We start from the raw sequence: 26,977 nt of genomic DNA, 5'->3' as shown, positions 1-26,977 counted from the left end.
AAAACCGAAGCACCCCAAACTTCAGCTAAGTGCCCAAATCCACAACCCTGAGTAAGCAGGGTAATCGGGTTCATCTGAGCCCAGTGTCAACGTGCTTAACCATTGGACCACACCACCTCTCACAGAGGTGTCATGGGCACTGAGCGAAAAATTTACAAGGAGTCTTCTTTTTAATCTAAGGATTTTTGAAAGCCCATTGTTGGAAGATTTTTTCAAATTATTTTTACTTGAAGAATGTACAATTAGCTACGATAAGCAGCTGCTTTCATATAGTAAAATAAGTAGCGTGGGAGCATTTGACTCGTTCAGAGCGACGATGTTTTGTGACACAAACGCTGGCAGGTGGAGGTGTCTTGTGTATGACCTGCTGCACCCACCTTCCGGCTCCGGGTTCCTGCCTCAAGGCTGGACCCCCAGAGCGTCTTATTGGGGCGCGCCTATCGTGCGCCCGGAAGGGCTATCCTCTCTCCCCGTGACGCTGGGCGGACCCCGTTCAGGCGGCTATGAATCAGCTGATTTCCCTGGCTGCTCTTCCCCCACCTCAAATGGCCAACTCCCCACCCTGTGGCCAGGGACGCGAGCCGAGGCCGGGCGCCAAGCCAGGCAAACTCGCCTGGAGCGTTCCGGGTTGTGGTCTGGATTTCCCCAGCGACCCCAGGGCGCGCTGTCCTGCAGTGGGCAGGCCTCTCCCTCCTCCCCCAACCCTCACCCGAGCAGGCCCGCTAGATCGGTCCCGGGAATCCGAGGCACCCGGCGCACGGCCTGGGCGCAGACCTGATGGCGCGGGCGGGCTTGGCGCGGGTGCGCCCCGCTAGGACTGCAGGGCAGGCCAGGGACGCCAGGACCCGAGGGGAGGGAGGTCTGCCAGCGCTTAAGTGCCATCTCCCCCTACCCGTGGGAGGGGCGTCCAGGCTGGCTCTCCGCGCGGGCGCGGTCCGACTGCGTGCGCCCCAGAGCCCCGCGCTGGTCACCCACGGAGGCGACCTCTGGCGGGCTTTCCCACGTGGGCAGAGGGGCCAGTATATCGGTCAACTCTTGGTCTCCGTGAACTCCGCGGAGCCAGGGAAGCGGAGGTGAGAAAGCTCGCTGCCTCCTAGTTTCGAGGACAAGTCACCGCTGTTTTGCAGTCATCGACTTTCTCCTGGGGCGCAGTGAAGGCCGAGGAACTGACTCCTGCCCTGCCTCCCTCCTCACTGCCCTCTCCCCTCCCCGAGTCCCGCCCCCCTGCACACGCTGACCCAGGGACACACCCTACTGCAGCGACGCAGACAGGGCGTTGTTCCCGTTAAAGGGGAACGCCGGGAGCCTCCCTCCGGCCCCTCGCTCGGCGCACGCAGCCCCGCAGAGCAGCTGTCTTTCCGGACGCCAGCCTCCGAGCGGACGCACGCAGTTTGTGCCCGAGGCCACTCTGAGGATCTCCGAGGATCGGGGACAGCTATCCCTTTGGGCTGTAAGTGCTTTTGGCAGGGAAAGTGGAGGAGATGGAGGAGAAACGTGGGCATCTTCCGTAGACGGTGACAGAACGCGCGGAGCAGGGGGCCCCGGGCTGGCGCGGTCCCCGATCGCGGGTAGACCACCGCCTGTCTCGCATCCTTCCTACGGGGCTTGTAGGGATCCATTGCGGGGTGCCTGGTGGTCTATAAGCCGCCGGGGACGCGGGTGCTGGTGTCCGGGTATGGGGCAGGGGCGGAGCACTTTTCGCCTCGCTGGACTCATTGGCAAAGCGGTCCCTGCGGTGGACATCTCCGGGGTACAGGACCCCCGTGCCCGCCCCCCGCCCCCGCCCTCGGCATTAGGAGTCGCTGGATTTAATTTAAACCTTCTGGGAGACATCAGAAAATCGTGCTTATTTCCTCCTGCACATTCCAGAGTTTCACTGAACGTGTTGCTTAGGGGGAGGAACGGAGAGGTTTGCGATTGGGTATTTTAAAAACCGACTTATTGAAACGATGTCTCTGGCCCAAGATTCTGTCCTGAAGTAGCCCCCCAAACGCAGCTCATCTTCGCAGACGTGCAAATCCTCCCACAGGTTGGCGGGTCTCAGTCCCTAAGGTCTGCAAAATGTGGGGCTAGGACCACACCGCGGCGGAGAGATGTCCTGCCGGCTCCGTCCGGCTGCACTTCTTCTGGGACCCAACCCGTTCCCTCCACCTCTCCTTCCCACCGGACACTGGCTCCCCTCCATCCAGGCTTCTGGGCCCCGGTCCCGGGAGCGCAACGGCCCGGCCCGCAGGGCTGCCTGGGGAAGCGCGCGCGGTGGGCAGGAGGCGCCGGCCCCAGCAGTTCTCTCCGGCCGTCCTTTCCTCTCCGCTCTACCCCGCTCTGCGCCTTCTCTCCGGGGCCGCTGGTGTCGATGCTAAGCTGTGCTGCGGCCGGGCCGGCTCCCCTGCGCGGGAGGAACTGGGTGGAAACTTGGGAGTCTAACGGAATGCGGAGCGCCCTGGGGTCTGGGAACCCGGCTTCCCGCCGCGCGCTCTCCCTCCCAGCTCGCCGCTGGCGTCCCCGGGCCTCTCGCAGAAATCTGGGCCCCTTCCGCTCACCCCCGGCTCCACCCCACGGCGGAACGCGAGCTCTCGCCCTCCGCCCCCCTTCTCCTCGTTGGGCTGCCCCCGGAGCCCCCAGGTGGGCGGAGGCGCGCTGCGGCCTCTGCTTGGCGCTCTGGAAAAACCTCGCTTCCCGGGGTGACTTCGACGTGCGTCGTGCGTACCACTTGTTTTGTTCCAAAAGCAAAAGATGTTCGGTCGCAGGCGGGCTCGACGGACTGCGGGGCGGGGATGCCGCGGTCGGCTGCTGCCCTCTCTCGGCGGTCGCCGGGCGGGGTGGGCGGCCGGGCGCGGCGCCAGGCCCGGGCCTTCCGAGCGCAGGACCCTCCCTCCGCGTCCCTCCCTCCTTTCCTCCCTCCTTCCTTTCCTGCCTCGCTCGCTCGCTCGCGCAGGCCGGTTCGCTCGGCCTCACGTCCAGTTCGGCTCTCTCTCCGGCCAGGCAGAGACTCCGCCGAGCAGAACTCGCCGCCAGAATGCTGCTTCTGTTGCTGGGTATTATCGTCCTCCACGTCGCGGTGCTCGTGCTGCTGTTCGTCTCCACGATCGTCAGCGTGAGTCTCCGGCGGGCGGCGGGCGGCGGGCGGGAGGGGCGCCTGGGGCTCACCTCGAGCCCGGCCTCCGGATGGCCGTTCCAACCGTGCCCCCTCCAGTTTGCAGACAAAGCGTCTCAGACACCCCAGGGCCTTTTGCAGTTTCTGGCAATCCGCGCCTTTCCAAAAGTAGTTTTGCGAAAACCAGAGCAGATTCAGGGGGAGGAAGGAAGCGAGCGCGGGGCTAGGTTAAGCCGCGCAGGCCTCTCTTTAAGCCAAAGAATTTAGGTACAGATCCAGGGGTTCCCCCACCCCGCCCTTCATTTGATAAGCTTGTGTAGCATTTTCCTTAATGCAGGGTCGTTGAGGAAGGAAGTGGAGTATTTAGGGAGGTTTGTTTTTTCTCCAAATGGCATCCATCAGATGGGCGGTTTAGTTCATAGAACAGCTTTTAGGACTTGAAATTGGAAAGTTCAAATTGACTTTTCCCTAAGAGTTCACAGCCCCAGGTCTGCTTTGCGCTGTGGACATGGCACCTTAGAAAAGCCTCCTCCAGTACAGACAGGTCACTGGGATAACTTGTGTTGCAAAACCATCAGACATCAAGCTCATTAGCTTTTGAACTTATTTTCTTGAAGCTGAGCCCAGACTTGGGCAGTTATGCGACCGTGGCATTAACTTCTGTATATACAGCAAGTCCCAGGCGTGATGTTCTGGCCTGGTTCTAAGGTTGAGAAATAATTATGTTGGGCATTGGTGAGTTGGTTCATCATTTACCAGCATCCTCCCAACATCTTAAGTGTGCCTTATGGCGATCTTGTCCGGTTGACAGGAATTGTAAGTAAGGAAATGGGCTCAGAGTGGCTGCGGCTTTGGGAATGATACCCGGGAGATCGGGGGTGGGGGGAGACGGCTTGGATGCAGGTGTCCTGGGTTGACTTCACGGCTCCTTCTACTACAGCACACACCTCGGCACAGAGCCACTTATGTGTGTGTGGTACTTTTCCACTTACAGAGTGCTTTTCACTAGCAAAGCCCCGGCCCTCCCCTCTGGATGTCTGGGCCAGACCACCACCTCTCTGCTTTCTCAAGCACGACCCTGGGATCTGGCCAGGCAGCCCCGGGGCAGGGCAGGGGCAGGCCCTGTAGACGGCTTGATGAGGTTGCTCTTTGCCTGCCCTTGGCCTTCTCCCTCCCCCTTTCCGTCCCTCCTCACGGACTCCCCTGATTCACCATGTCTGGTTCTTTCCAGCAATGGATGGTGGGCAATGGACATGCGACCGACCTCTGGCAAAACTGTAGCACCTCTTCGTCGAGCAACGTCCAGCACTGTTTCACATCCTCAGCAAACGGTGAGAATGGTTTTTTACTCCACAAGTTCGTCCTGATCTGTCCGCGGCATGTTTCTCTGTCCAGACCTGGAAGCACTTGTTCTTGGAAGACACAAGCTAGAGAGTTGTTGCCAGGGTGGGGTGGGACGTGGCCAAGATGTCCCAAGGCAAAAGGGGAGGGGCGGTCGCTTCACTGGCTACACTGAGATCCGGCGGAGTCTTTGTGCATTCTCTCTACCTACAGAGAAGCCCTGGGGCACCACACCCCCTGCTTCCCATCACTTGTGTAAGGCTTCTTGTGAGCCAAGAAATGCGGACACACATAAGCAGTGATGATGCAAAAGCGTAGGCAGACCCCACTGGGAGTTTCAATCCAATTAGCGTCTTTGGTTTGGTGGTAGAATATCCAGGAATGTCCTGTGTCTTCCTGGTGCAGTGATGGAGGGGCTGTCCTAAGGATAGATGGGCCAGCTTCTGGTCTCCAGTTATAGGATTTCCTCTCTGCCTCTTGGGCCTCAGGGGTGCCATTTAGTATCATAGCTGTTGAGTGATTCCTCGTTGCAAGATGGGGCATTGACGCTATTTGCACAACCCCAAGCTGAGCCCGGGAGTATTTCTGCTCTGTCCTTAGCATCTTTTCTGTGAGATATTGGAAACCAGGCTTTCTTGGGTTCAGGTTAAGGGGTTAATTGGCCATGGAAGCACACACCAGATACTTCCAGCACCCGGAGGGAAGGAGGGCTCAGCGGGGACCTGGTGTCTTTGGATGTGGAGAGGCAGAGATAAATAGGATGCATTCTTGTGACTGGGAGGTGTCTGGTGGCAGCGTGGACCCTGGCAGGGGCCACAGTGCCTGGCGTTGAGGACGCAGTGGGCCAGGCTCTGCACGGTCTCATGTTCCAAAGGACATGTCCTTAGCCTGGAGAGGGAAGTACCTATAGATGTGACAGAGCTTTCCTGACATCTTGGGTTTAAAGACCAGCAAAGTACACGTCTTGATGAGGCTGCAACAGCCCCTAGATCAAGTATTTCTGTTGAAGATGTTACGCTCAGTGAGAGAAACCAGTTCAGATGCAGCTCAACAAAGCAGGGAGGGCAGTGGCCCTTCGTTCTGGATTTGCACAGTCCAGTTTCTTTGCTGGACTTTTCTCCTCGGGGCTCTGCACCCAGCAGTACTCAAGCTATCCCTGAAGCATCACCAACGAAATATCTCCAACCTCAGTATAAAGAGAGACTGCTCGAACTACTGTAGTTTATATGGGGAGGATAGGCAAGGTCTAGAAGACCCTGCTTTATGTTTCCACTTTCCTGGGGGGAAGAAAAGAAAGACCCCAGTCTTTGTTGAAGGGAACAGTCCTTAAAACTTTTCTCTGAGTCTGTGAAGGATATTGAATTCAAACCACCCTAGAGGTTGCGTTGTGAGTTGGCAGTAAAATAACTGAAACACTCAGGAGTGTCTGCGCATGTGGCCACAGCACTGCTTGGCCCCAAAGCCACAGCATCCGGTCTCCGGGGCAGGGTTTGGCTGAAGTTCCCTGAAGTTCAGGACGGGAGGCTCCCTGCTCGCTACTGACACCTGGTGGCCACGAGTGGTGACTCCGCCCACAAGGGCCGGCTTTCCCTGAGACCCGCCCCCCCCCCCCCCCCCCCCCGAGGTGTCCACCTGGACATTGCCCAACTGGCATTTGGCCATGTGGGGTTGGCAGGGGATTCTCGACTCTTAGTCCCGGAAGGGGCAGTTTTGGCAGGCATACTCCAACCCGGCTGGGTTTCAAGAGGGATGAGTCGGCAGAGGCGCAGTGATCTAAATTGTCCTCCCTGCAGAACAGTGATGTTTGCCTGCTGCTGACCTGCCTTCTGCATCCTCTGCGGTCAGGAGTGGCTGCTCCGCCCTCGCGGCAGCTCTCAAAGAGGCACCGGCGTTATTCCTATCGCTCAGCTGGCTCTCTGTGTCCAAACTCATCTTCCCGGGTTCGGTGACAGTGGCTTTGGGGTGTGCATCGCGGGTCTTTATCCAAATCCGCGCAGTTGCTTCCATGGTGGGGTCCCAGATCGTGCTTCCCCTCCACATCTGCCTTCTCGTCTCTCCCAGGAAGGGCGTTCCGAGGAACTCTGGACAAGCTGGGTTTGTCTGCACTTGGGCTGATTCTAAGTCAGAACTTTCCATTTAAGCTTCCCCAGTGGTCGGTATCTCTGTTCTCATCTTCTGATGGGTCAGCTTGTGTTACAACCTCAGCTCTGATGGGGGTGAAGCCTCTGGGCCTCCTTTGCCTTTTGGATTGGGTTTAACCATTTCTGTGCCAAACAAGAGGTGAAAAAAATACAGAATTTAAAAAATTAGACTGCCTTTACAGATGAACTCTGCTAGTTGGAAACCAGTCACCTTGGTCCGTATTTGCTCTTAGAATGTTTCAAACATACTTTTTATTTGAGTAATTGAAAGTAATTCGTTACTGATGCCAATTTGTGAAGAATACGTTGCAAGCATGTTATGTGAAAACGCGTTGGTTTACATGACTTGCTATGTTTGCTGAAGGGGCTTGTTTTTGCATGTGCGGGGCTGGGGCAGTGCACCTCTGCAGGGCGTCATTCACTTTTTTTTCTTAAATGGGTGGTGCTTGTTGCCACATTAACTGCACAGCAGTCAAACGTCTATGTTATACAGTTGGAAGGAAACAGATTAGATTTTTTCCCTCAAACTCTTTCTTGATATTAGAGTAGTTTTAGATTCCTTACTAAATGCCCTCAACTCTGTCTGCTTTTCCATTTTCTAAATGTATTTACACACCCTCTGGCCCCATCCTGATCCTGGCTGCAGGTAGAGGTGAAGGAGGCTTAGTGGGGGAATATCTATCATGACCTTGTTTTGAATACCTTTCGGCCTGAGGAATATAAGGACTTGGAGAATATGGACGTTGGCCTTGACAGTCCTGAGCTCTGTGCAGGGGGATGAATCACCCAAGGAGTGGGGGCAGGCGGGCAGCGCCAGAGTTCAGGGGAGGAAGTGGAAGGCAGGTCTCGTGTGGGAGGGGGGATTTGATCCATCCTCCAAAGGATGGGCAGGATTTAAATAAATACAGGCAAGGAGGAGGCGATTCCCTATTGAGGCAATGATGACCTAAAGCAAAGGGAAGGCAATGGAAGGAAACATTAGACCAGTTGGCTAGTGTTCCGATTGGGATTAAGATTGACTGCATAAAACAGTACATCTTTAAATGGTAGTGGCCTAAATAAGATAGTTTATTTCTCTCTCTTTCAAAAGAAGTGTGGAAGTAGGCAGCCTGAGATAGGTATGGTTGTTCCGTGAAATTGTCAGAGCCCCAGGCACTTTCTAGCTTATTTCTTTGCCATCTCTCAGATTTGGGCCTCATCCTCATGGACCAAAAAGGCTGCTAGAGCACCAGCCATTTCTCTACCCTTTAAGCAAGCATAGAGAAAGGAGGAGGAGAAGAATGTCTCCCCCTCTCTTTTAATGAAATGTCCCCAGATAGACCACACACTTCTGCTTGTATCTTTTCCTGGAAGTTCATCACAGAACCACACCTAGGGACAAGGGAGGCTGAGAATGGAGTCATTTGGCTTCATGGGAAGCATGGCTTCTCGATTCATAGAAATTTAATAGCAAGCACCTCCCAGTAAGCCTGGCTCGAAACTCTTCTCTTCAGGGCTTTGACTACCCCCCTCCATACCAATCATACTCTTTTACAAGAGCTCTGCTGTGTCCTATGCAGTTTCAGAGCAGAGCCCAATTACTTTAGGATTCTCCAAATAGCCCATCTCTGCTGTGTCCTGGGCCCCATCAGCCAGACAGTGACCCATATTGGAAACTGGATATTCCTTCGACGTCCTTCTCTTTCTTTCCACCTCCCAAGTCATTAACAAGTCTTACTGTTTCATGATGTCTCTTGAATCCTTGTTTCCTTTCTGTCCGGACCTCTCTTCTGACCTCCAGACGAGCATACACAGCTACCTACCTGACAGTTTGGCTGGGATGTCCAGAGGCATTTCCAAACCAGCCAGCCTTTGCCCCCCTCCACCCATTCTCCCTCTTTGATGGTTTCTAGAGTTTTAGTGGATGCCGCTTCACCAAACAGTGAGCTTCATGCTCAGAGTCTGCCAGGATGTGTTTCCTTCCCTCCCTTCCCAGAATCACCCTAGGTCCCACTGGTCACTCTTCATCCCCACGCCCGTCACCATGCCTGCAGTTACTGTCGGGGCCATTGCTGCAGCCTCCTAACTCCTGACCTTCCTTCCTTCCTTGTAACTCGTTTTGCATATTGACTCAAGGATGAAGTTTAAAAATACAAAATACCTCATCATATTACTCTCAATTTAAAACCTCTCAGAGGTCCTTTACTGCTCTCCATCCTCAGATGAGCATCTTTGCCAAGGTCCATACCTGAACGACCTGCTCCTGTTTCCCATTAAGCCTCACCTCCCATCTCTCCTCCCCTTCATCTTGGAATTTCAGCCTTCTCTCACTTCCTTGATCCTGAACTTCCCACCTCAGGACTCCCCCTGCCCTCCTTTCCCCCCTCCTTCTGTTCTTTCATGCAGGACTATTCACTGAACACCTGCCCCGTAGAAGATTCCACCGCGGACACCAAGGCTGCAAGAGTGGATAAGAGCTTCCGTTTTACTGGGCAGAACTGTCCATAAACGTGGATAATCAGGGGCAGTGATAGGAAGGATAAAGAGAATAAAGCAGGGTGATGTGTCAGGAGGGACGGGGGTGAGGAAGGGTGTCCTCTTGGAGAAATGGCCGCTTGAGGATGACCAGGAAGGAGTCAGCCACAGGGACATCTGGGGCAGGTTCTAGCCAGCGGGACCTGCCGAGGACAAGATCTCTGGGGCGGGAAGGAACCTGGCAGAGTTGAGGAACAGAGAGAACAGGAGATGAAGCAGCAGGCCAGCCTGCAGGGCCTTCTAGACCCCAGAAAGGAGTTTGGTGCACATGGATGGGCTTCTAATTTCTATGATTTCATTTAGACCTGCTCTGTCTTATATGCGTTTCTCAGATGTTTTATTCCAAGATGGAGTAACAGTCTTGTGCGTTTATAAGGCAGAATACATCAGAAATCTTCCAAAGTAGAAATGCACCTATCTATTTCCAGCAGCAGCAGCGACCTCGTGGCCGTTAAGTTGTGGGCAGCGTTAGACCAATGCTTCAGATTGAAAATTAGAAAAAAATAAGTCTTGCCGGTCTCAAGAGCCCCTGACTTGAGCCCTCGGTGCTCTCCTGTGTCTGTGTCTTCTGTGATCCCAGATTTATCTCGTTTATCCACTTGGTGGCATTGTCATTTCTGCAAGGACATCATACCATTTCCTCATCTGTGGCTCAGCTTTTGGTCAGAATTTAGAAAACACAGGAGGCCCTCTGCACTTATGGGTTCATGTTGTGCAATTTAAAATCTCTGTGGCTCCCTGGGCCAACCCGCAAGCTCTGACCCAGTAATGGCTCTTGATTTTACAGGCCCTCGTGGGATGAGGAGGTCCTGGCAGGCGAGGGAGGTGCAGGGAGTGGGACGTGGTGTCACAGTGATGCAGTTTCAACCCTTGGCGTCTCTCATCAGATGCCAGCACCCATGAGTTAATTCAGAAGGCTTGCTCAGACCTGTGTCTGTACCATATGGCCCTTGAAGCTCAGGCTTTGCTTTTTAAAAAATTTAAATTGCATTCCCAGGATTTTACCAGAGTCGAGAAAGCATCCCTTGTAGTTCAGGAGCAGGGATTGGCCGTGGGGTGGCCTGAGGGTGTGGATGTCGGTCTCTGGTGCCTGAGGAGAGGAGGTCTGGCACGAAGACTTCTGAGTATGTGCTCATCAGCACACGCGTAGGCTCTGACGTTGGCGGGGACCTGGGAGGTCATCAGATTCATCCCCCTTCCCATCCCACTAGCTTCGGACTCTCTGCAACGTGCCCACCACATGCACATGCTACCAGTGATGGGGAGCTCACTACCTTTCAAGAGAACCTCTTTCGTTTTCAAAGAGCTGCCAGCGTGGTCCATTCATCCATTCTTCTTCAAATATATGGAGCGCGTCCTAGGTGCTGGGCAGACAGAGCTCAACAAGAAAGACCAGTCCCTACCCTGATGGATGGAGCTCACAGTTACGCAGGGGAGACGGAGGATAGACAATGAATGAGTCATTGTGGGCAGTGGGCAGCGCTCTGCAGGAGACAGAGAGAGCGATGGAATAGCAAGTCACCACTGGGGAGGAAGCAGCTGGTCACGGCAGGCCTCTTCCTGCCAGAGTCACGTGGACGGAGGCTTAAAAGATGGGAGAGACCAGCTGTATGAAGAACAGCAGGAGGAGAATTCCAGGAGGTGATGGAAAGGGCCAGGGTCCTGAGGCGGGAAGAGTTTGGTGTGTCCACCAGTGCCAGGCTGGCGTCGCTGAGTGTGCTGGCTACAGGCAGGAGAGGACGGGCCGACGGCTCGGGCCATGATGCTGAAGGGTTTGGAGCAGAAGAGTGGCGTGACTTGATTTGTGTTTTGAAAGCTCATTCTGGCCGTTACACTGAGAACGTAGAATGTCAGCAAAGCACTTGGATTTGGGAAGCTGTGGCTCAGGGCAGAGGTCTGGGCTGGAAATTCAGATTTGGAGTCCTCCGTGTCTGCGGAGGGTATTTAATGTCGTGGTGCTGGGGAGTTGATGAGAGGAGAGGCAGAAGGAGCAGAGGGGTCCAGAGTGAGTCTCGTGACACTCCGGCAGCTGATGGGTACAGGAAGGAGTTGGCAGAGAGGTTGGGGAGGAGGGCCCGGTGATGCGGGGGAAATGCCGTGGGACGCTGTCATTAACAAATTACATAGCTGAGGCCACGACTGTCCCCTGAATTTCCAGTCGTTTCTGGTTGTCTTCATTCATGCCTGGTGGGCTGGACCTGGGTTTTACAGGTTGCAGGCTTGTCCTCAAGGACTTTAAACCCCCATCATGTCCCCAGACTGACTCTTTAAGTATTTGGAGGCTGCGGTTTTATCTCCCCGGGGTCGTCCTTTCTCTGGGTGATGCCTTCTTCTTGCAGTGGCTTTTCTGGTGCGGGTGACGGTCCCAGCTGGCTAACGTGTTGCCTCTGGATGACAAGCATTGGCCTCTTGCTGCTTCTCTGCAGATGGCTCGTGGTTTGGCTTGGCAGGTGGGTGAGCAGAGAAGGGGAAACTCTCTCCCTTTGCCGTCCCATTCTTCCTCCTTCCTCCCTATGTTCTGTGGATGCCAAACCTAAAGGAGGGCAGCAGGATCATTGAATTTGTTAGATTTCAAACATGCTTTTCAACTTCTCAGCACCCCAGTGGACCGGTACCAGGAGTCCCTGCTTTTCTGCACTGGGTCTGCCTCTTCCAAGCTGGTTACCTGGGGCAGGCGCCCTGGTGGCCTAATAGGGTGAGCGTGGAGGTGGGACCTTGAATAGGCACCCATCGCATCCCAAGGGTCCTGGAGCCTCTTCCTCTTCAGGATATAATTGTGACAGCGGGTGCAGGGAGGGGAACCTTTGAGCTGGGCCTTGGAAATTGGGTAGAACTTCAGTAGGCACGGGGAGGAGAGAAGAGTGGGTGCTTTACTATGACTGGTGGGTGGGCTGGGCGCTCTTAATTTCCATGATGCTTGGCTTCCTTTTTATATTTTAGGATTAAAAAGGAGAGGGGACCTCTGATTATTTTTATATGGAGAATGCCTTTTAAAGCCAAAGATCTTGAGCCCCCTCCCCCCAGGCATACCCTCCTTCCCTGTACATTTCCATCAGCACAGCTTGTGATCGGGCAGTTAAAATGCCTTTCTCCTTTCCACTGTCATTGTGTGTGGCCAAACCCCGCATGTCCAGGTGGCCTGTTCTTAAGAACACCAACAAAAAAGGTTCTCCGATAAGTCAATTTGGAAAACACCATTTAAAAGTTACCCAGGCTATTTTTTTAATGGTAAGACTTCTCAGAGCCTTGAGTACGTCATTGTACATTTCAGTGTCTGAGGAGGGAGGTTAATATACTTGACCATGGAACCACTCCCTCTGTTTTTCTGTTTAATTAGCAGCAAGTCTTTGGGAAACACAGCCTAACCTGACCCTCCTGTTACTGGAGTTTTCCAACCAGGGAATAGAGGAAGCCTGAAACAGCTGAGTATTTTCAGTAACCTCAGAACCTCAATGGCTCTATTATATTCCCTGTTCAAGTCTAAAGACTAGTGAGAATAAGACTTGTGGTATCAAACCACACATATAAATTAGACTCTGGAAAACTAGTTCCTGTGCCCATCAGGAAGCCTCTTGGTTAGGAGGGCAGTTAATTGAGTGATGGTGTCAGGTGCAGCCAGAGCGCCTTGAACTTCTATTCACTAGTCATCAGCCAGAGGTTCTGCTGGAGTTGAAATGCCCTCGTGATTGTGAGTTGAAAGAGCCTCCCCCGTGGTCTTCCTCATCCGCGTGAGCTCCTGGCCAGAGGGAGCTGAAAGCCCCTGTGTAGCTTGCCCCTCTGGCAAGCATCCTGCGTGGGTCACGGGCAAAGTTAGCCCGAGCCCTGGGCCCGATTTCAAAGCTCCCACTGGACTGAATGGGAAGAAGCTGGAGCCCTGGGCGAGGACCACGCGGGGCCCTGTATAGGCTCCCACCTGGGCGAAGCTTAACAGCCAAGGCCACCTGGATAGGAGGCAGGCCGCTCGGCAAGTCAGCCGTCTCTGGGATGACATTCATCCCGAGGAGGAAGGAAAGTGGCGGTTTGTGGGATGGCAGTGGGTAGCGAGGTTTGAGGGTGGGGATCGAGGCCTGGGGGGTCACGTGCTTTGGAAAGCAGCACAGCATTATGCAAATGGGTGGCACTGACTCCTGCAGTGGTGACTCACCCCCATGGCCTCTTTCCTCCTGGCTTGGCTTCCCCCAGTTTATGCTCTGACTCAACTGCCACTGTCCTTCCGTTCACTTTCCACTTTCCGGAAAACCTGTTCTCTCGATGGAGTCAGAGAGCTTTTATGAACTGCCTGAGTGGAGTGCAAGGTGGGGAGGGGCTGCCAGGGGCGTGGCTCCAGGCTGGGAGTGAAAGATGCACAAGAACGCAGAGGGGCTGGTGCACTCAAGAGGCTTGCATCCCTTCTGCGCTCTTACCTCACCAGATCGTTGGCCCTGGGCTAAGAATACAGCTGAGGGGGCAGATGTATTTCCTTCATTGCTTAGCTGCCGCTGGGGCAGGAATCTGACCTTGGGTCATTGGGCATCTCCAGCTTTCCCTTCTGCGGGGGGAGCGGGTGTGCTGACAGCCACGGCCTGGCCCACGTCAGAGAGCTGTCAGCAGCCCTATTACCTGACACGCGCATCAGAACAGCAGGTCTGCGACAGGCTTTTAATTCCTGTGCTTGGCACCAACGTTGGAGGTTACAACGCTGCCCCCGGGGATTCCACGAATAGTTCTCAGGCACTGAGCAAGGCCTGGAGAATGACAGTGGGTGCTGATCATGGGCTCTGCTAATGACCCTGAACTTGTGATTTGGGAGAAAAGAGTATCACTGCCTTGGAGCTTGGGTAGAAGTTCAGACTCACCACTTGGCATGGTGGCGTCACATTAAGGTTGATCTGTATGAAACAGGACTGCAGTCGACAGGGCTTTCCCTTCCGTCCAGGTCTCTCCACTCTAACAATTGTTTTCTGTACATCGGATGTGCTTGTCTGTAGCAGAGGTTGGCAAACGATAGCCTGCAGGTCCAGTCGGGTCCCCGGCCTGATTTTGTAAATAAGATTTTATTAGGTGAACAGGCCACACCCACTCATTTACATATCGACTAAGGCTGATTTTCTGCTAAGATGGCAAACTTGAGTAGTTGCCACGGAGACCATATGGCCTGCGAAGCCTAAACTGTTTACAATCTGACTCGTCACAGATAATTTGCCAACCTCTGTGCTGAAGATTCCGTATGAATTGATGGCAGAGTTGTATTAAAACACTTTTTGGTGTTCCTGTTGGCACCTTATAATAATATGGCTCATGTGGACACGGTTGTCTCCGTTATACATTTACTTGGTGCGGCCCAGATGGAGATGCCCCAGGAACCAGCCCTGGAACAGTCTGTAGGTGCTTATTTACCCTGCCCCTCAGCTCAGCCTTTGAATGGGGTTATTTGTACTGTACAGAGCTTTTATATCAACACTTTTACTTGATCGTTACAACAATCCTCTGAGATAGTTAATCCCACTTGTTACAGCAGAGGGATTCAGGGGCAAAAATATGCAAGTAGCCAGTTAAGCCGGGGGTACCCAGGCCTCTTCTAATGGAGTGCATGGCCTGAGCACGGCTGGGACCACAGCCTATAGGTTTAACACACGTACTGTCAATATCATTCCTTGCTGAAGAAATTTTTACTTCTCATCTTGATTTCTTTATCCAAGGGATTATCTGGAATACTATTTTAAAATTTCCAAATTTATTTTGGCTGGTTTGTTTTGAATTTCTACTTTCTGTTTGCCTTTAGTTGTGTTTACATCATGTCTGCTTTTTTTTGAGATTTATTGAGATTTTTTGGTTGTTGCCTGCTGCATAGCTTGCAAGACTGTCCCATGTGTGTTTGAAAATAATTTGTAGTCTTTGTTATAGGGACATAAATTTTCTACATAACTATTAAACTGAATTGGTTAATGCTGTAATACAAATAATCTATATCTTACCGTATTTTTGATCTAACTTGATTTATCTATTCTGAGAGAGCTATGCTTAAGTCTTCCACTATGCGTGTTAGCTTTATCAATTTCTTCTCATATTTCAGTTATTTTTTGCTTTATATTTTTTCCAGGCCATGCTATTATATGCATAGAGATTTATGACTTTTATTTCTTCATGGTAAACTGGAACTTTCCTCGCTATGAAATATCCCTCTTTGGCCATTTTCATCTTTTTCAATTTGAATTCCGTCTGCCTGATGCTATTATTACTGTACGTTTTTGTTAATATTTGCCTGGTGTCTCTTTTAAAAATCTTTTGATTTTCAGCTGTTGTTGGTTTTAGGTATATCTCTTGTATCAGACTATAGATACGAATTACGTAATTCAAGATGGAATTCCACATCTTATAATGAGTGACCTGAACCCATTCACACATGCTGTGATTGATATAGTTGGACTTGCTCTCATTGTGTATGTGTATTACTTATTGTGCTTAAGGTTGAAAACTTTCTTCTTCAACTTTGTATCCCCAGAACAAACCAGAGAGCTTGGCTCAAAACAGTAGGCGTTCAGCCAAGACCCATTGAATAAAAACTTCCTTGATTTCCTGATTGTGATCTGATTTGAGGAACAACTTACGGAAAGCTAACTCAATTGTAATGAGGTTGGCACTAAAATTCAAGTTCCTGGTGAAAGAGTTTCGAGAAGAATTTCATTACATTATTAAATCTAAGGGACTTCTCCTATTGATGTAGATTTAACATGTATGGTTTTGAGTTTTCTCTAAATATGAGGTCTGGCAGAAGTTCCTGTTGTTTATGATAGGTAAAGACTTAGGAAAAGATCTCAGAATCAGAGAAGGAACTCTAGGATGTCACCTGCACCAGCTGCGCCCCTTCTGAGGGTGTGTCTTGAAGGCCATTCCGCAGCAAAATAGAATCACTGTTTTAGTTCTAGATTTGGGGCTCAGATTTCTTTGTTTCCAGCTTCACCTACCAGAGTGCTGGATAATTGCTTTATTACAAAAAATGATATTATGGCAGCATTGGCTTTGCTGCAGACCACTCCTCCAGAAGAACTGCTATGCTGGGCATAGTGGTTCAATTAGAGATATAAAAATGAAGTTGGGATGGCTCACAGCCCATCAGACATCCTTTTCTAACCTTAATTGACAAAGAAATTGCAAAGATAAAAGAAGCATATAGTCCATCACGGTGGAAAGAACACTAGACTAGAATCAAGGGCCTCCCAGCTTTGGCTGTGCCAATGGGGCTCATCGAAACATCTCCGGAAATCTCGGTCAGTACAAAGGGGTGGGTTAGTTGATCCCTCAGGCTTCTTCCAACTCTAAAATGCTTCCAGGCTCAGTCTGGAAAAACATCTGTGTCTGTGAAACTCTAGTCACGGTTACCTTAACCAGCACCCTTAAAATTCTGCCTTGAGCTACTCGCAGCTCAAACCAGGTTCACCTTTGTGAGTTATTGGACTTCCCTGGCAGCCCAGTGGTTAAGACTCTGCTTCCACTGCAGGGACCTGGGTTCGATCCCTGAATGGGGAACTAAGATCCCACATGCTGCATGGTGTGGCCAAAAAGAAACAAAAAAAAGGGAACATCTTCACGAGTTATTGATGACAAACCATCCAGATTTCACAGCTTTTTCTACTGTGTTAAGCACTGGTGTGTGTTTTTCTAAGCCAGTGCCCATTAATCCATTACTGAGTAGAGAGGATCAAACCTGGGTCTTCTCTAATTGATCTTTCTTGTTTAGAGCAGCGCCCACCCCAGAGATTCTCAGGTGCTTGGAAGGAAGGACGCAGGCGACAGGTTGGCGAGGCCCCTGGAGGTCTCCCGGGGGCACACTGCAAGTTCCCCTCTCTGGTGTTAAACCCAGACTGTTGCCTCTTGTCCGTTCCTTCCTGAAATGACCTTCATCTGCAGTAGACGGTGAACTACAGAGTTCCCTTCCTTGCCTGAATTTCAGTTGGATGCCTGGAGATCTGATCTAAGGCTGGGGGTCCAGCAAAGGTGAGGAAGTGTCATCCGTGGTCCTGTCTGATGGTCGGACTGAGCATCCACGGCTCTGAGATCGGCCAAGAAAAGACACAGCGTGGCTGAGGGCGAGCAGGACTTCGTAGCTAAATAAAGCGTGCTCTTCCCATCAGCATTTGCTTACGACTTTCTACAGATTTAGTCTTGGCTCCAATAGCATTTTCTTCTTCCCAGCCATCCCCACGGTCTCTCTGTCTCCTTGGGGGATGCTGATATTTTGAACAGTGGTTTGGAACTATTCTCAGAATCCAGGGGCTCCGAGAAGCCCTTCGAACCCCCGAGGGCAGGGAGAGAGGAGGCAGAGGGCGGGGCTCGGAGCCCCTTGAACACACGCACATCTGTGTCAGTAACACATTTGGCTAAAAGACTGGAAGGGAATTCAATGTATTTTAACTGGAGTTTAACCCCTTGCGGTGGGACTAGGTAGTGTCCTAGAGCCTTTGCTTAAAACGTCTACGATTAAACACGTATTAATACCTTTTTTTTCCCCTCCAAAAGGAAGCAGGAGATAAAGAATGACTTTTCAGAGCGGGAAAGTGAATAGTCTTTTGAGTTCTGTTCACAGGAGGGACGCTGCTGCTGCCCGGGGCGGGGCCGGGGGGCGTGGCTTCCAGCCGTCCTGGTGCCCCGGCCCCGCCCCCCGCGGCAGAGCCCCGCCTCCCCGCGCCCCAAGCCCTGGCTTTTCCTAACGCAGTGTCTCCTCCCTCAGAATGGCTGCAGTCTGTCCAGGCCACCATGATCCTGTCCATCATCTTCAGCGTTCTGTCCCTGTTCCTGTTCTTCTGCCAGCTCTTCACCCTCACCAAGGGGGGCCGGTTTTACATCACCGGAGTCTTCCAGATCCTCGCTGGTAAGTCGGAGCTGACCGAGTCCACGAGGGGGCGGGGCACCCCCAGACTGCAGGATGATCAGTCAGAAGGGCGTGGCTCCAGAATGACTGGCGTGCGGGTGTCCTCCCCGCGGGTGGATTTCATACAGCACAGGGGGGTGTGTGTGTGTGTGTGAATCTGGGAACTGTCCACTTCTCCATGGAACGGGGTGCATAGGAAACGGGACTAGGGGTTCTGGAAGGAGGGTCCCTAACCTGGGACGGAGCTACAGTTCGGACATATCATCAGAGGTAAATGCTGAGGATGTCGGTAGAGCACAGGACAGTCTTGAAGGTGGATTTCTGTACCTCACTTTATGCCCCGGGACCACCCCTGCTTCAGCATGGAAATGGCCCCGATCTGCTGCCGAGGTTGCTCTCAGGCACCTGTCGCCTACCTCTAAGCAGTGATGGAGCCACCTGACAAATTCTTATTCTCCTTTACTCTGGCCCCTGGGGTCCACCAGGCTCCGACTTACTGGGGTCTTCCTTTCGGCATGTGTAACACGCCATCGGTTCCAGGTTATCGACACGCACCATGTGCAGGGTCCTAGACGTGATGATGCCTTCTAGCTCTTGTCTCTGGATTCTGGCCATTGTCTCACTGTGTTTCCTTCTATCCTTCTGTCCATTGATGGCCAGTTGACTGAGTCAGCAGAGCACTGGAGAGACATAGGAAGCAGATGTGGTGGATTCTACAGCCCAGACTAATAGCTCATAAAATCTGTGTGTGCCAGAGTACATCTGGGGACTGAGAAATGTGCTCACTTCTGGCCCCTGAGCGGGTGAGCGGGCAGGGGTGTAGCATCTCTTGTTTAGTTGCTGAATCACCACCGTGACTCATGAGCAGTCATTGGAGGGTTGAAAACAGCACGCAAGTCCTGGATGGATGGATGGATAGACGGGTGGATGGATGGGCAGGCAGAGCTCATGGCTTACATAGGTTTGCATGGCAAGACACAACCTGACGTTGAATGTCGATGACCCTTTTCTAGAAGCCAGAGACTTATGCTTTACTGGAAAAAGTAAGTAAACTAGAGAACCATTTCTCATCAAATACCTAAATACAACATGTCAATGTGCACAGTTTGGAATTTCAAAACCAAACAGTGCTTTGCTACTTGATTTTATCAAGGTTTTATTATATCAGCCAAGCTTCTGGGAGTGTTGCCAGCTTTGCTAAATTACTAATTCTTCAGTGAGATATCACTTCTGGGTACATTAGGAGCAGTGATCATTATTCACCCCATTTCCAGAAGTAACACAGAAAACTAGAATATATTCTGGGATTTCCTTTTAGGCTCCCTGTTTGCAGTTTGATATCAATGGTGATCCCCTCCATGGTATCAATGATTATATCCTCAAGAAAAAGTGATATAAAATACTTATATTTGATCTATACGCACTCGTTATTTTACTGATAAATAAACTGAGATTGGGAGAGGCTAAATGAACACGCAGCTCATGCAAGGACACTGGTTGCCCCCATTTCTTCCCATCCCACGTGGACTGAATATATTTAGAGATTCAGAATCCACCCGAGTTTTTAAGGAATGCAACATCCAAGGCAGAAACTCTGCTTTTGATATGATCTTTCATTGAACCTGATTGACCGTGGAAGATGAGTTCAAATCTACCCCACTTATGATTCCCAAGTTCCCAAACATCTGTGATGAATGAGTCTACACCATCAGAACTAGTGAGACTGAAAACATTGGACAGAGCGAACTTACTTTTGAAGGGGCATCTCAGGGCAGGGAGTGCCTCATCTTCATTTTTCCAACTGAGATATTTTAGCTTAAAATTCTCTAACATTGTCTTTTTAGCAAGGTCATTTTCGGTCAAAAACCAAAGTCCAGAGATAAGTACTTTGTTCAACCCAAATGCTCTTAGGTACTGAGATTTTGCTAATCTTCCAAAGTTTGTTTACTCATTCCTCCTCGTTTCACTGTTTGGATTCTTCTCCAAACTCAGTCCAAGCCTTCTAGAACTCTGCCATGAAAACCTCCGAATACAGAAGCACATGGTTTGTTCTTGCGTTATCCCCTTCAAATCTAGCTTCTTATCTTTCATGAGACCTAGTTTTCAGTTATCGGTTTGTCAGTTTAGCGGTCCATCTGTGAATAGGAAGTTGTCTGGAGGTTGAAGTGTTGATCCAGAATAGCGGTTGTACTTTGTATGTCCTAAGAATGTTCTGTGCTTGTTCCCTCAGGTCAAAAGGACCTGAGAGAGCTAGTCTTCTAGAAACCTCAGCTCTCTAGAATGTTGTGTTTGAACTTGCTGTAGGGTCTTCCCACTAAACTTGGGATTTAAGAGAGTGGGGACTTCCCTTAGAGATTCCCAGACTTCAGTGTCTGACAACCCTGCTCGTGTGTTTCCCATCTCACGGCCTATGAAGGATTCAGTAACTAGAGAGACAGTTAGGGAAGGGTTGTTGGGGATGAGGACTGGTGACAGCCTGAGAAATTACCCCTTAATGTCAAGGAACAAATCAGAAAAGCAAAAACAATCAGAAAACAAAAAGAAGAGTAGAAAGGAGGGAGGGAGGGAGGGAGGAAAGAAGGAAGGAAAGAAAGAAGGAAGGAAGGAAGGAAGGAAGGAAGGAAGGAAGGAAGGAAGGAGCCCTACCATCATGGGATGTGCAATCTACAAGTGGGTTGGCCACCGTAGCTGGGATCCACACAGGGCAGATGCTTCTTCAAACACTGAAGCCTGTTGTGTGGAAGCCTCCAAAATATGCTGAGTGTCCCAGGGGCTGTCAGGGCTGGATTGTCTCTGCGTAGCTTCCTTCTGGAGGACCCAGCTGTGGACTTTTTAAACACATGCGTGAGCATGCAGGAAAGGCAGGTGAAAGGTGTGTGGGGCTCTTCGGCTGATTGCAGACTTGGGAGCCGTCTCTGCCTGCCTCTATATGACTTCCTTGCATGTGCTTGTGGGGCTGCCTGTCTCACTCATCATCTCTTCTCCACTTATAATAAGCTGCGAGTCTCACCTTTGAGAACTATCTTTCCTTGATTACATACTTCTTAGGTTGGCGGCTTCTTGAAGACGTTTTGAGAGGCTCCGTCATATAGCTGGGTGTTCCTCAACCTTAGCTGCACACGAGAATCACCTTTTTTAAAAAAGGGGGTGCTTTTAAAAAATGCTAGTGCTCAGGCTTCATCCCCAGAGAGTCTCATTTAAGAGGTCTTGGGCCGGGCTGCTCCCTGGTGACTCTGATTTCCATCCAGAGTTGGGCGCCACTGTTGCAGCCATTAACCTGCCCTAATCCCACGGTAAGTTCTTCTCGGATGATTTACGGAGCTCATCCTATCCACGAGCCATCAATTCCTCTAAACCCTCTTCTTAGAGAAGGGCCATCCTGATCCTATATCCGGATTTTGGAGTCATTCTTATTTTCAGGACCTGCAGCCAGCTGTTCCCAGGCAGTGCTGACCCTGGCCCTGGCTCTGTTGGGTTGAGTTACACTGGATGGGAAAGCATCAAGAAATTCACGGAGATACAGACTATGTTTTGATTTATTTCACGAGTCACACCCAGCGGCGAGCTCCACACACACCTCATAGAACGCCCTGAATGTCCCACTTGTTGGGTGACTGGGTAATGCGTTCCCTTGGCAGAATTAAACTCAGGCCACCTGTGTAGTTTTTGCGATCTGTGTTTATTGTGATTACGAGGAACAGCAAGGACGGTAGGAGGAGACTCCTTTTAAAAGGGACTTTTACTTTTTCTGTTTTGTTCCTTTTCTTTCATACACATTGAGATGGATAGAGAGCATTTAGAATGAAAATCTGGGGGAGGAATAAAAACCCAGTGCCCTCCCTGTTCTGAGTGGTTCAAAGACAGCTTAAGTCGGAGACCACGTTAAGAAACACCAGTTCTGGGCGAATCATCCCAGATGGGCATCTAGTAATGCTGTGGGTGATTTGCAAGGCTGCAGGAATCACACGGAGGCTGAGAATGGAAAGGGGGCTGGCGGCACAGAGGAGGCTCGGTGTGGGTGGGACAGAGGGCCCAGTGCTTTCCGGGTAATGGACCTTCCAGACTCTTCCTGCCCCACCTTGTTGCCTGAAGGGTGAGCTGGGGAGAGACAGGGGCCTCGCTCATGAAACCAGCTCCAGGGAGGCACTTCCGCTGCCCATCTCGGTGGTCTCCCCCAATGCTCACTTCCTAGCCAGCCCCACCCAGGCTCCTGGCTTCGCTCCAGGCTCTAACTGAGCTGCTTTGGCAGAGGTCGCGGATGTACACTTATGTCCATTTGCTGACTCCCTCCCCTGCTTTCGATACTGTTGCCATCTCTCTCCTTGAAACTGTACTTCCTCAGCTTCCAAGACCATTTCCCCCAGTTCCCTAAGTTAACCCACCAGGCAGTCATGCCAGAGCCACCCACCCCCACCCCAGTCCACCACCGGCTCCTCCATTGTGTGGCATCACACCTAGATGTTGTGCTCATTTCTTTTCTTTTACTTGCAAACACCATTGCTGGGCAAAAGCCAACGCATGCACCTTCCTGCCCCCCCGTCTTGTCCCCACCTCTAAATCTGGGGCGGTCTTTCTGGACACACCTCTGATCCTGTTTCTCCTCCACAAAAGCTGTGCTTCCCTCCACGACCTCGTCAAGTGCCCTGATGGCCCTCTCTTCCAGCCTCCATCACAGAGACTCTGAGGGGGACCCGCTGGTGGTGTCCACGGGGCCCTCCGTCCTCCTTGCTGCGCTCATGGTCTCCTTTCTATCTGGGATTTCCTTCACACCTTTCTGCACCGGATCACCTCTTCCACATCTTTTAGACCCCGGTCAAGCCCCGTGTCCCCTTTCAGGATTCCCCAGGCCCTGATCGATCCGTGCTCTCGGGGCATCTGGTGTGTTTCTCTCTCCTTTCCTTGGAATCACATCCTACTCTATTGGAAGTCTCTACTGACGTGTCTGTTTCTGGATGACACTCACCTTGAAGGTGGGGACCACGTCTTGTGGATCTTGGTGCACTCAGCATCCAGAATGGCACCTGCACATGCCAGGTGCTCATTCCATGTTGACTGAACCGAACAGAATGGAGATGAGGAAGCCTAGAGAACCCCCTCCCTTCCTTCCTCTGCCTTTGGTCTCTTGGTTGCTCCCTTCTAAAGATGCTGGGCTCTGATTGTTCACCTGTGGTTGCTGTCACCATTAAAGGGGGCTCGAGGCCTGGTCTTCGGGGAGCATTTCTAAGTGATGCAGACCCAGCCATGCTGAGGTGGGAGGGAACTCTTGGGAGGTCTTGAGTGGCCAGCATTTCTGTGTCGTCTGGATAGGGTCAGTGCCTTTCCATGTACAGTTGACCTTCGCTCCCAGATGCAGGCCCCTCCCTGCTCATCTCTGGGGAGGGCAGCACACCTGTGTGTAGTTGGTGGCCTCGCTTACCTTCTCCACGGAGACCTTCAAAAACGCATCTCCACCTACTGGTGGCCAAGAATGCGCATCACAATCCCTTTATTCGGAGAAATGTTTGACTTTTCGGGACTCTTGTATGGCACTACCTGCTCTGTATTCCGGGGCACGTCTGTTGCCTTGCATACAGACAGCCTTGTAATGATATATTCCCTAAAACATCAGTCTCCCGACAACAATAATTATAAAGTGTGTATCCTCTTGTTGACTTTGCAAGTGTACAAGCGTATGGCTTCTTGAAGCGAAGCATAAATTCCTTTACTTCTGAGATTCTCCCAGGGCGAATGTCATATCATTAAGCCATTGAGTTAGTCACTGCACTTGTGTGTCCTGTCTCTCTCACTCCCTCCAGGTCATAGACAAAGTGTTTTTTCTTTGCTGTTTTCTCTTTGCTGGGGAAATCTGGACACAGCTGGTCCACACAGCTATCACTGCATTTCTCATGCCGATGCTGGCTAGACACACGCCCCATTTGGAAGATGATGGGCACCGTCTTGCCCTTCAGATGCTCTGTTTACATCTCACTCTCTCCCTTGCTCTTGCCTCGCCTTTGAGGCTCTGCCTTCATTAGGTAGGTCAGATATAGCCTAAGAGACAGGCAAGAATTAGCACTTTGGAGAGGTGAGCTATAGACCTTGAGGTCCAGCAGATCGAAACTGCAGTTTCCCTCCTGTGACCATTGGCCAGCTATGACTTCCCCGCGGAAACAGATGTCTTCCCGTCTCCCGGGCTATCTGTAGGTGGCAGGTCCTGGAGCTGATGCCCCTGTGGTCCCAAGACTGTTGTGTGACTCTCTCAACGGGGGCCAATGGAGTGGGCGTTTTCTCTCTCTGACTTGCAGAAGGACAATCTTATCGGGGCAGTGAATGTTACACAGTCCCACTTCTGCACTTTGTTCAAACAGAGTCGCAGTGTCCAGTTAAATAACCCAAATAGCAGTGAGGTTAGATGTAGGTGGTCCGGGCCTTGGGGGACTCTGGACCCACAGGCATCCCACATGCTTGCTGGACTTATAATGGAGTCAGTCAGAGCCTGTGAAAGCCCCTGTGTTCAGGGGGGGACAGAGCAGGCTTTGTGCTGCTCTGGCCTGGGATGCTCATGTCACTGCTGACCGTCACCGTGGGCATGGACCGTCACGCCTGAACTTGCCTGCTTTGTGACGCCTCAGGTGGAGGATTTTCTTGTCCCTCCACCAAAGGTTGTGTGGTAGACAAGGAAGGGGCTGCCTGCGGATCTGATACCCTTTCAGCTTTGTTTGGGCTTTAGACCAACCTTGGGGGACCAAGAACAGTTGAAAGGGACCAGGCACCATGCAGCTTGCCCGTGACCACCTCCTCTCTCTGCAGTGTCCTTCCTCCCTGTGTCCTCCCCCTTTTCCTCTCCATGTGTTCTTCTGTCTGCCTAGTGGCGCCCATGGGCATTGCTTGCTTGGTCTCTGATGTAACGATCCTGCTAAGGAGGTCAGCATGGAGTTCTACCCCTGTGCTCGGCGTGAGTGCCGCTCAGATAACGGTGAGGTGTCACTGTCCCTGATTTCAGAGAATGCCACAGCCCATCTGTGGAGTGGTGTACAGGCTTCCAGGGGCTCCCACACCCAGCCATCCTTGCAAAGATATAGGTGGACTTCTCTTGCCACCCGAATTCTCGCTGGACCCCTCATGTCAACTGGCAATGTGTGACGGTTAAAGGAAATGAGGAGGAAAGAGGAGGGGAGACCTTGGAAGCCATGGTCTGGGTCACGTATATTGGACACAGAGAGCAGATCGTTTCCTGGGTTCCTGTACCTTTGAGCCCCTCCTGTCAGTTCTGGATCTGGTGGCAGATTCCTGCCTGAGTTGGATGTGCCCTCTCTTCCTGCAGCCCATGTCCTTCTCCCTAAGAGAGAGAGAAGGGTGCCCTGGTGTGTGTGTGTGTGTTTGTGTGAGGTGGGGTCGAGTCTGGGAGGAGAGCAGGGTGGGTGGGGCAGGTGCTCCGGGTCCCATGGAGTCTGGTATGGGGGGTGGTGCAGGGTCCCCGCTCCATGACCCCTCCTGCCCCCAGCTGGTCCCTCTCCTTCCCAGGTCTGTGTGTGATGAGCGCGGCATCCATCTACACGGTCAGGCACCCGGAATGGCATCCCAACTCGGAGAACTCCTACGGCTTTGCCTACATCCTGGCTTGGGTGGCCTTCCCACTGGCCCTTCTCAGCGGCGTCATCTATGTGATCTTGCGGAAACGTGAATGAGGCACCGGGACAGGACGTCCGAGGGTCTGAGCGCACGCAGGGAGGGAGGAAGTAAACCAGAAGCCAGGAAAAAAAAGGAGCTAGCCAAAAAACCCAAACTCAAACCAAACCAAACAGAAAGCAGGTGCGGGGGGGTGGTTAGTGTTGATTGAAGATGTATATAATATCGACGGTTTATAAAACCTATTTATAACACTTTTTACATATATGTACATAGTATTGTTTGCTTTATGTGTTGACCATCAGCCTTGGGTTGAACCTTAAAGTAGCTAAGGAACTTGACATCCTAACCGTATAATCAAGCTCAGTTTTTTTTGTTTGTTTGTTTTTGTTTGTTTTGCCCAGAAATAAAATAAGTCCATCTTGCCCCTTCCCTTTCGTCTGAAAGAAGATACCTCCCTCCCACTCCACCTCATTTAGAAAACCAAAGTGTGGATAGAAACCCCAAATGGCCCAAAGCCCTTTTACTGTGGGTGACCCAGTGTGTGACACACAGACATGCACTGCCCACGCCTCTGTGTGCAGCCTTACCTGCACTCGGACAGAACCCCCAAACTGGAGCCCTCGGAGAATCACGGCTTGTGGCTTTGGAATACTTGCCCTTGAAGGGGGGTGTCCCGGTCACGCATCTAGGTGAGAAATTGGTGACAACAAACCTACGAAGTGGTGCTATGTATTTACCATTCCTTACGATCACTAATCATCTAAACGCCTCACTGGAAATCCAATTAACAATTTTACAGCATGAAGTCGAATGGAGACCTGAATAATTCTGTGTAAGATAAATGGTTTATAACCACGTTTGTACCTAGCTAGGCTGCTGTTATTACTATAATAAATAACAAACCACCGCCTTTCTCACTCCCACGTTTTCCTTATGGTCGGAGCATCAGGACAAGCTTCTAGACTCCCTGGGACACTGGGTTCCCGGGATGCAGCAGGGTCTAGACTGTCCTCTGCCTCCAAGGACTGTCTGGCAATGACTCGTACTGGCCACCAACTGTAGATGTATATACGGGGCCCTTCTGATGCTAAGACTCCAGACCTTTTTTTTTTTTTTTTATATTTTTTTGCTTAGCTTTTTCTGATTTTATACCAACTGTGTGGACTAAGATGCATTAAAATAAACATCAGAGTAACTCACTGAGCTCTTGTGGGTTTTTGTGGGTGAGGGTGCGAGGTGCGTGTCGGAGCGGAGGGAAGAGGGTCACGGAGCCGCTGCTGGGCAGATGATCTGGGTTGCAGTTTGGTGCTAAGGGACCAAAATCATCACCTTTGTCCAGACTCCGGGGGCATCTTATGCCTTCCAGAAGCCTGTGCAAACGTCTGCTAACTGGAGAGGCTGGGCGTTGCAGCTGAAACAGACCCTGAA

General features: G+C 51.5%; 1 protein-coding gene across 3 annotated transcripts in view; it reads left to right on the top strand.

Moving 5' to 3' along the window:
• The window catches only part of PMP22 (peripheral myelin protein 22), a 55,208-nt gene extending 28,456 nt beyond the window's left edge, over positions 1-26,752 (top strand). For 2 of the 3 annotated variants that reach the window (XM_082441483.1, XM_082441482.1), the window contains 4 exons: positions 2,983-3,094; positions 4,326-4,425; positions 17,798-17,938; positions 25,442-26,752. In XM_082441483.1, coding sequence (XP_082297609.1) covers positions 3,017-3,094; positions 4,326-4,425; positions 17,798-17,938; positions 25,442-25,605 — 483 coding nt within the window. In that variant the 5' untranslated portion in view covers positions 2,983-3,016 and the 3' untranslated portion in view covers positions 25,606-26,752. Of the gene's footprint in view, positions 1-1,271; positions 1,451-2,982; positions 3,095-4,325; positions 4,426-17,797; positions 17,939-25,441 lie in introns of those variants that run through there. The other variant, XM_082441481.1, reaches the window with a different exon arrangement.
• Positions 26,753-26,977: the final 225 nt, after the last annotated feature.

The sequence above is a fragment of the Balaenoptera physalus genome (assembly GCF_965194825.1).
Source record: "Balaenoptera physalus genome assembly, chromosome: 20".
Lineage (NCBI taxonomy): Eukaryota > Metazoa > Chordata > Mammalia > Artiodactyla > Balaenopteridae > Balaenoptera > Balaenoptera physalus.
This window is presented reverse-complemented; position numbering and strand designations above follow the sequence as displayed.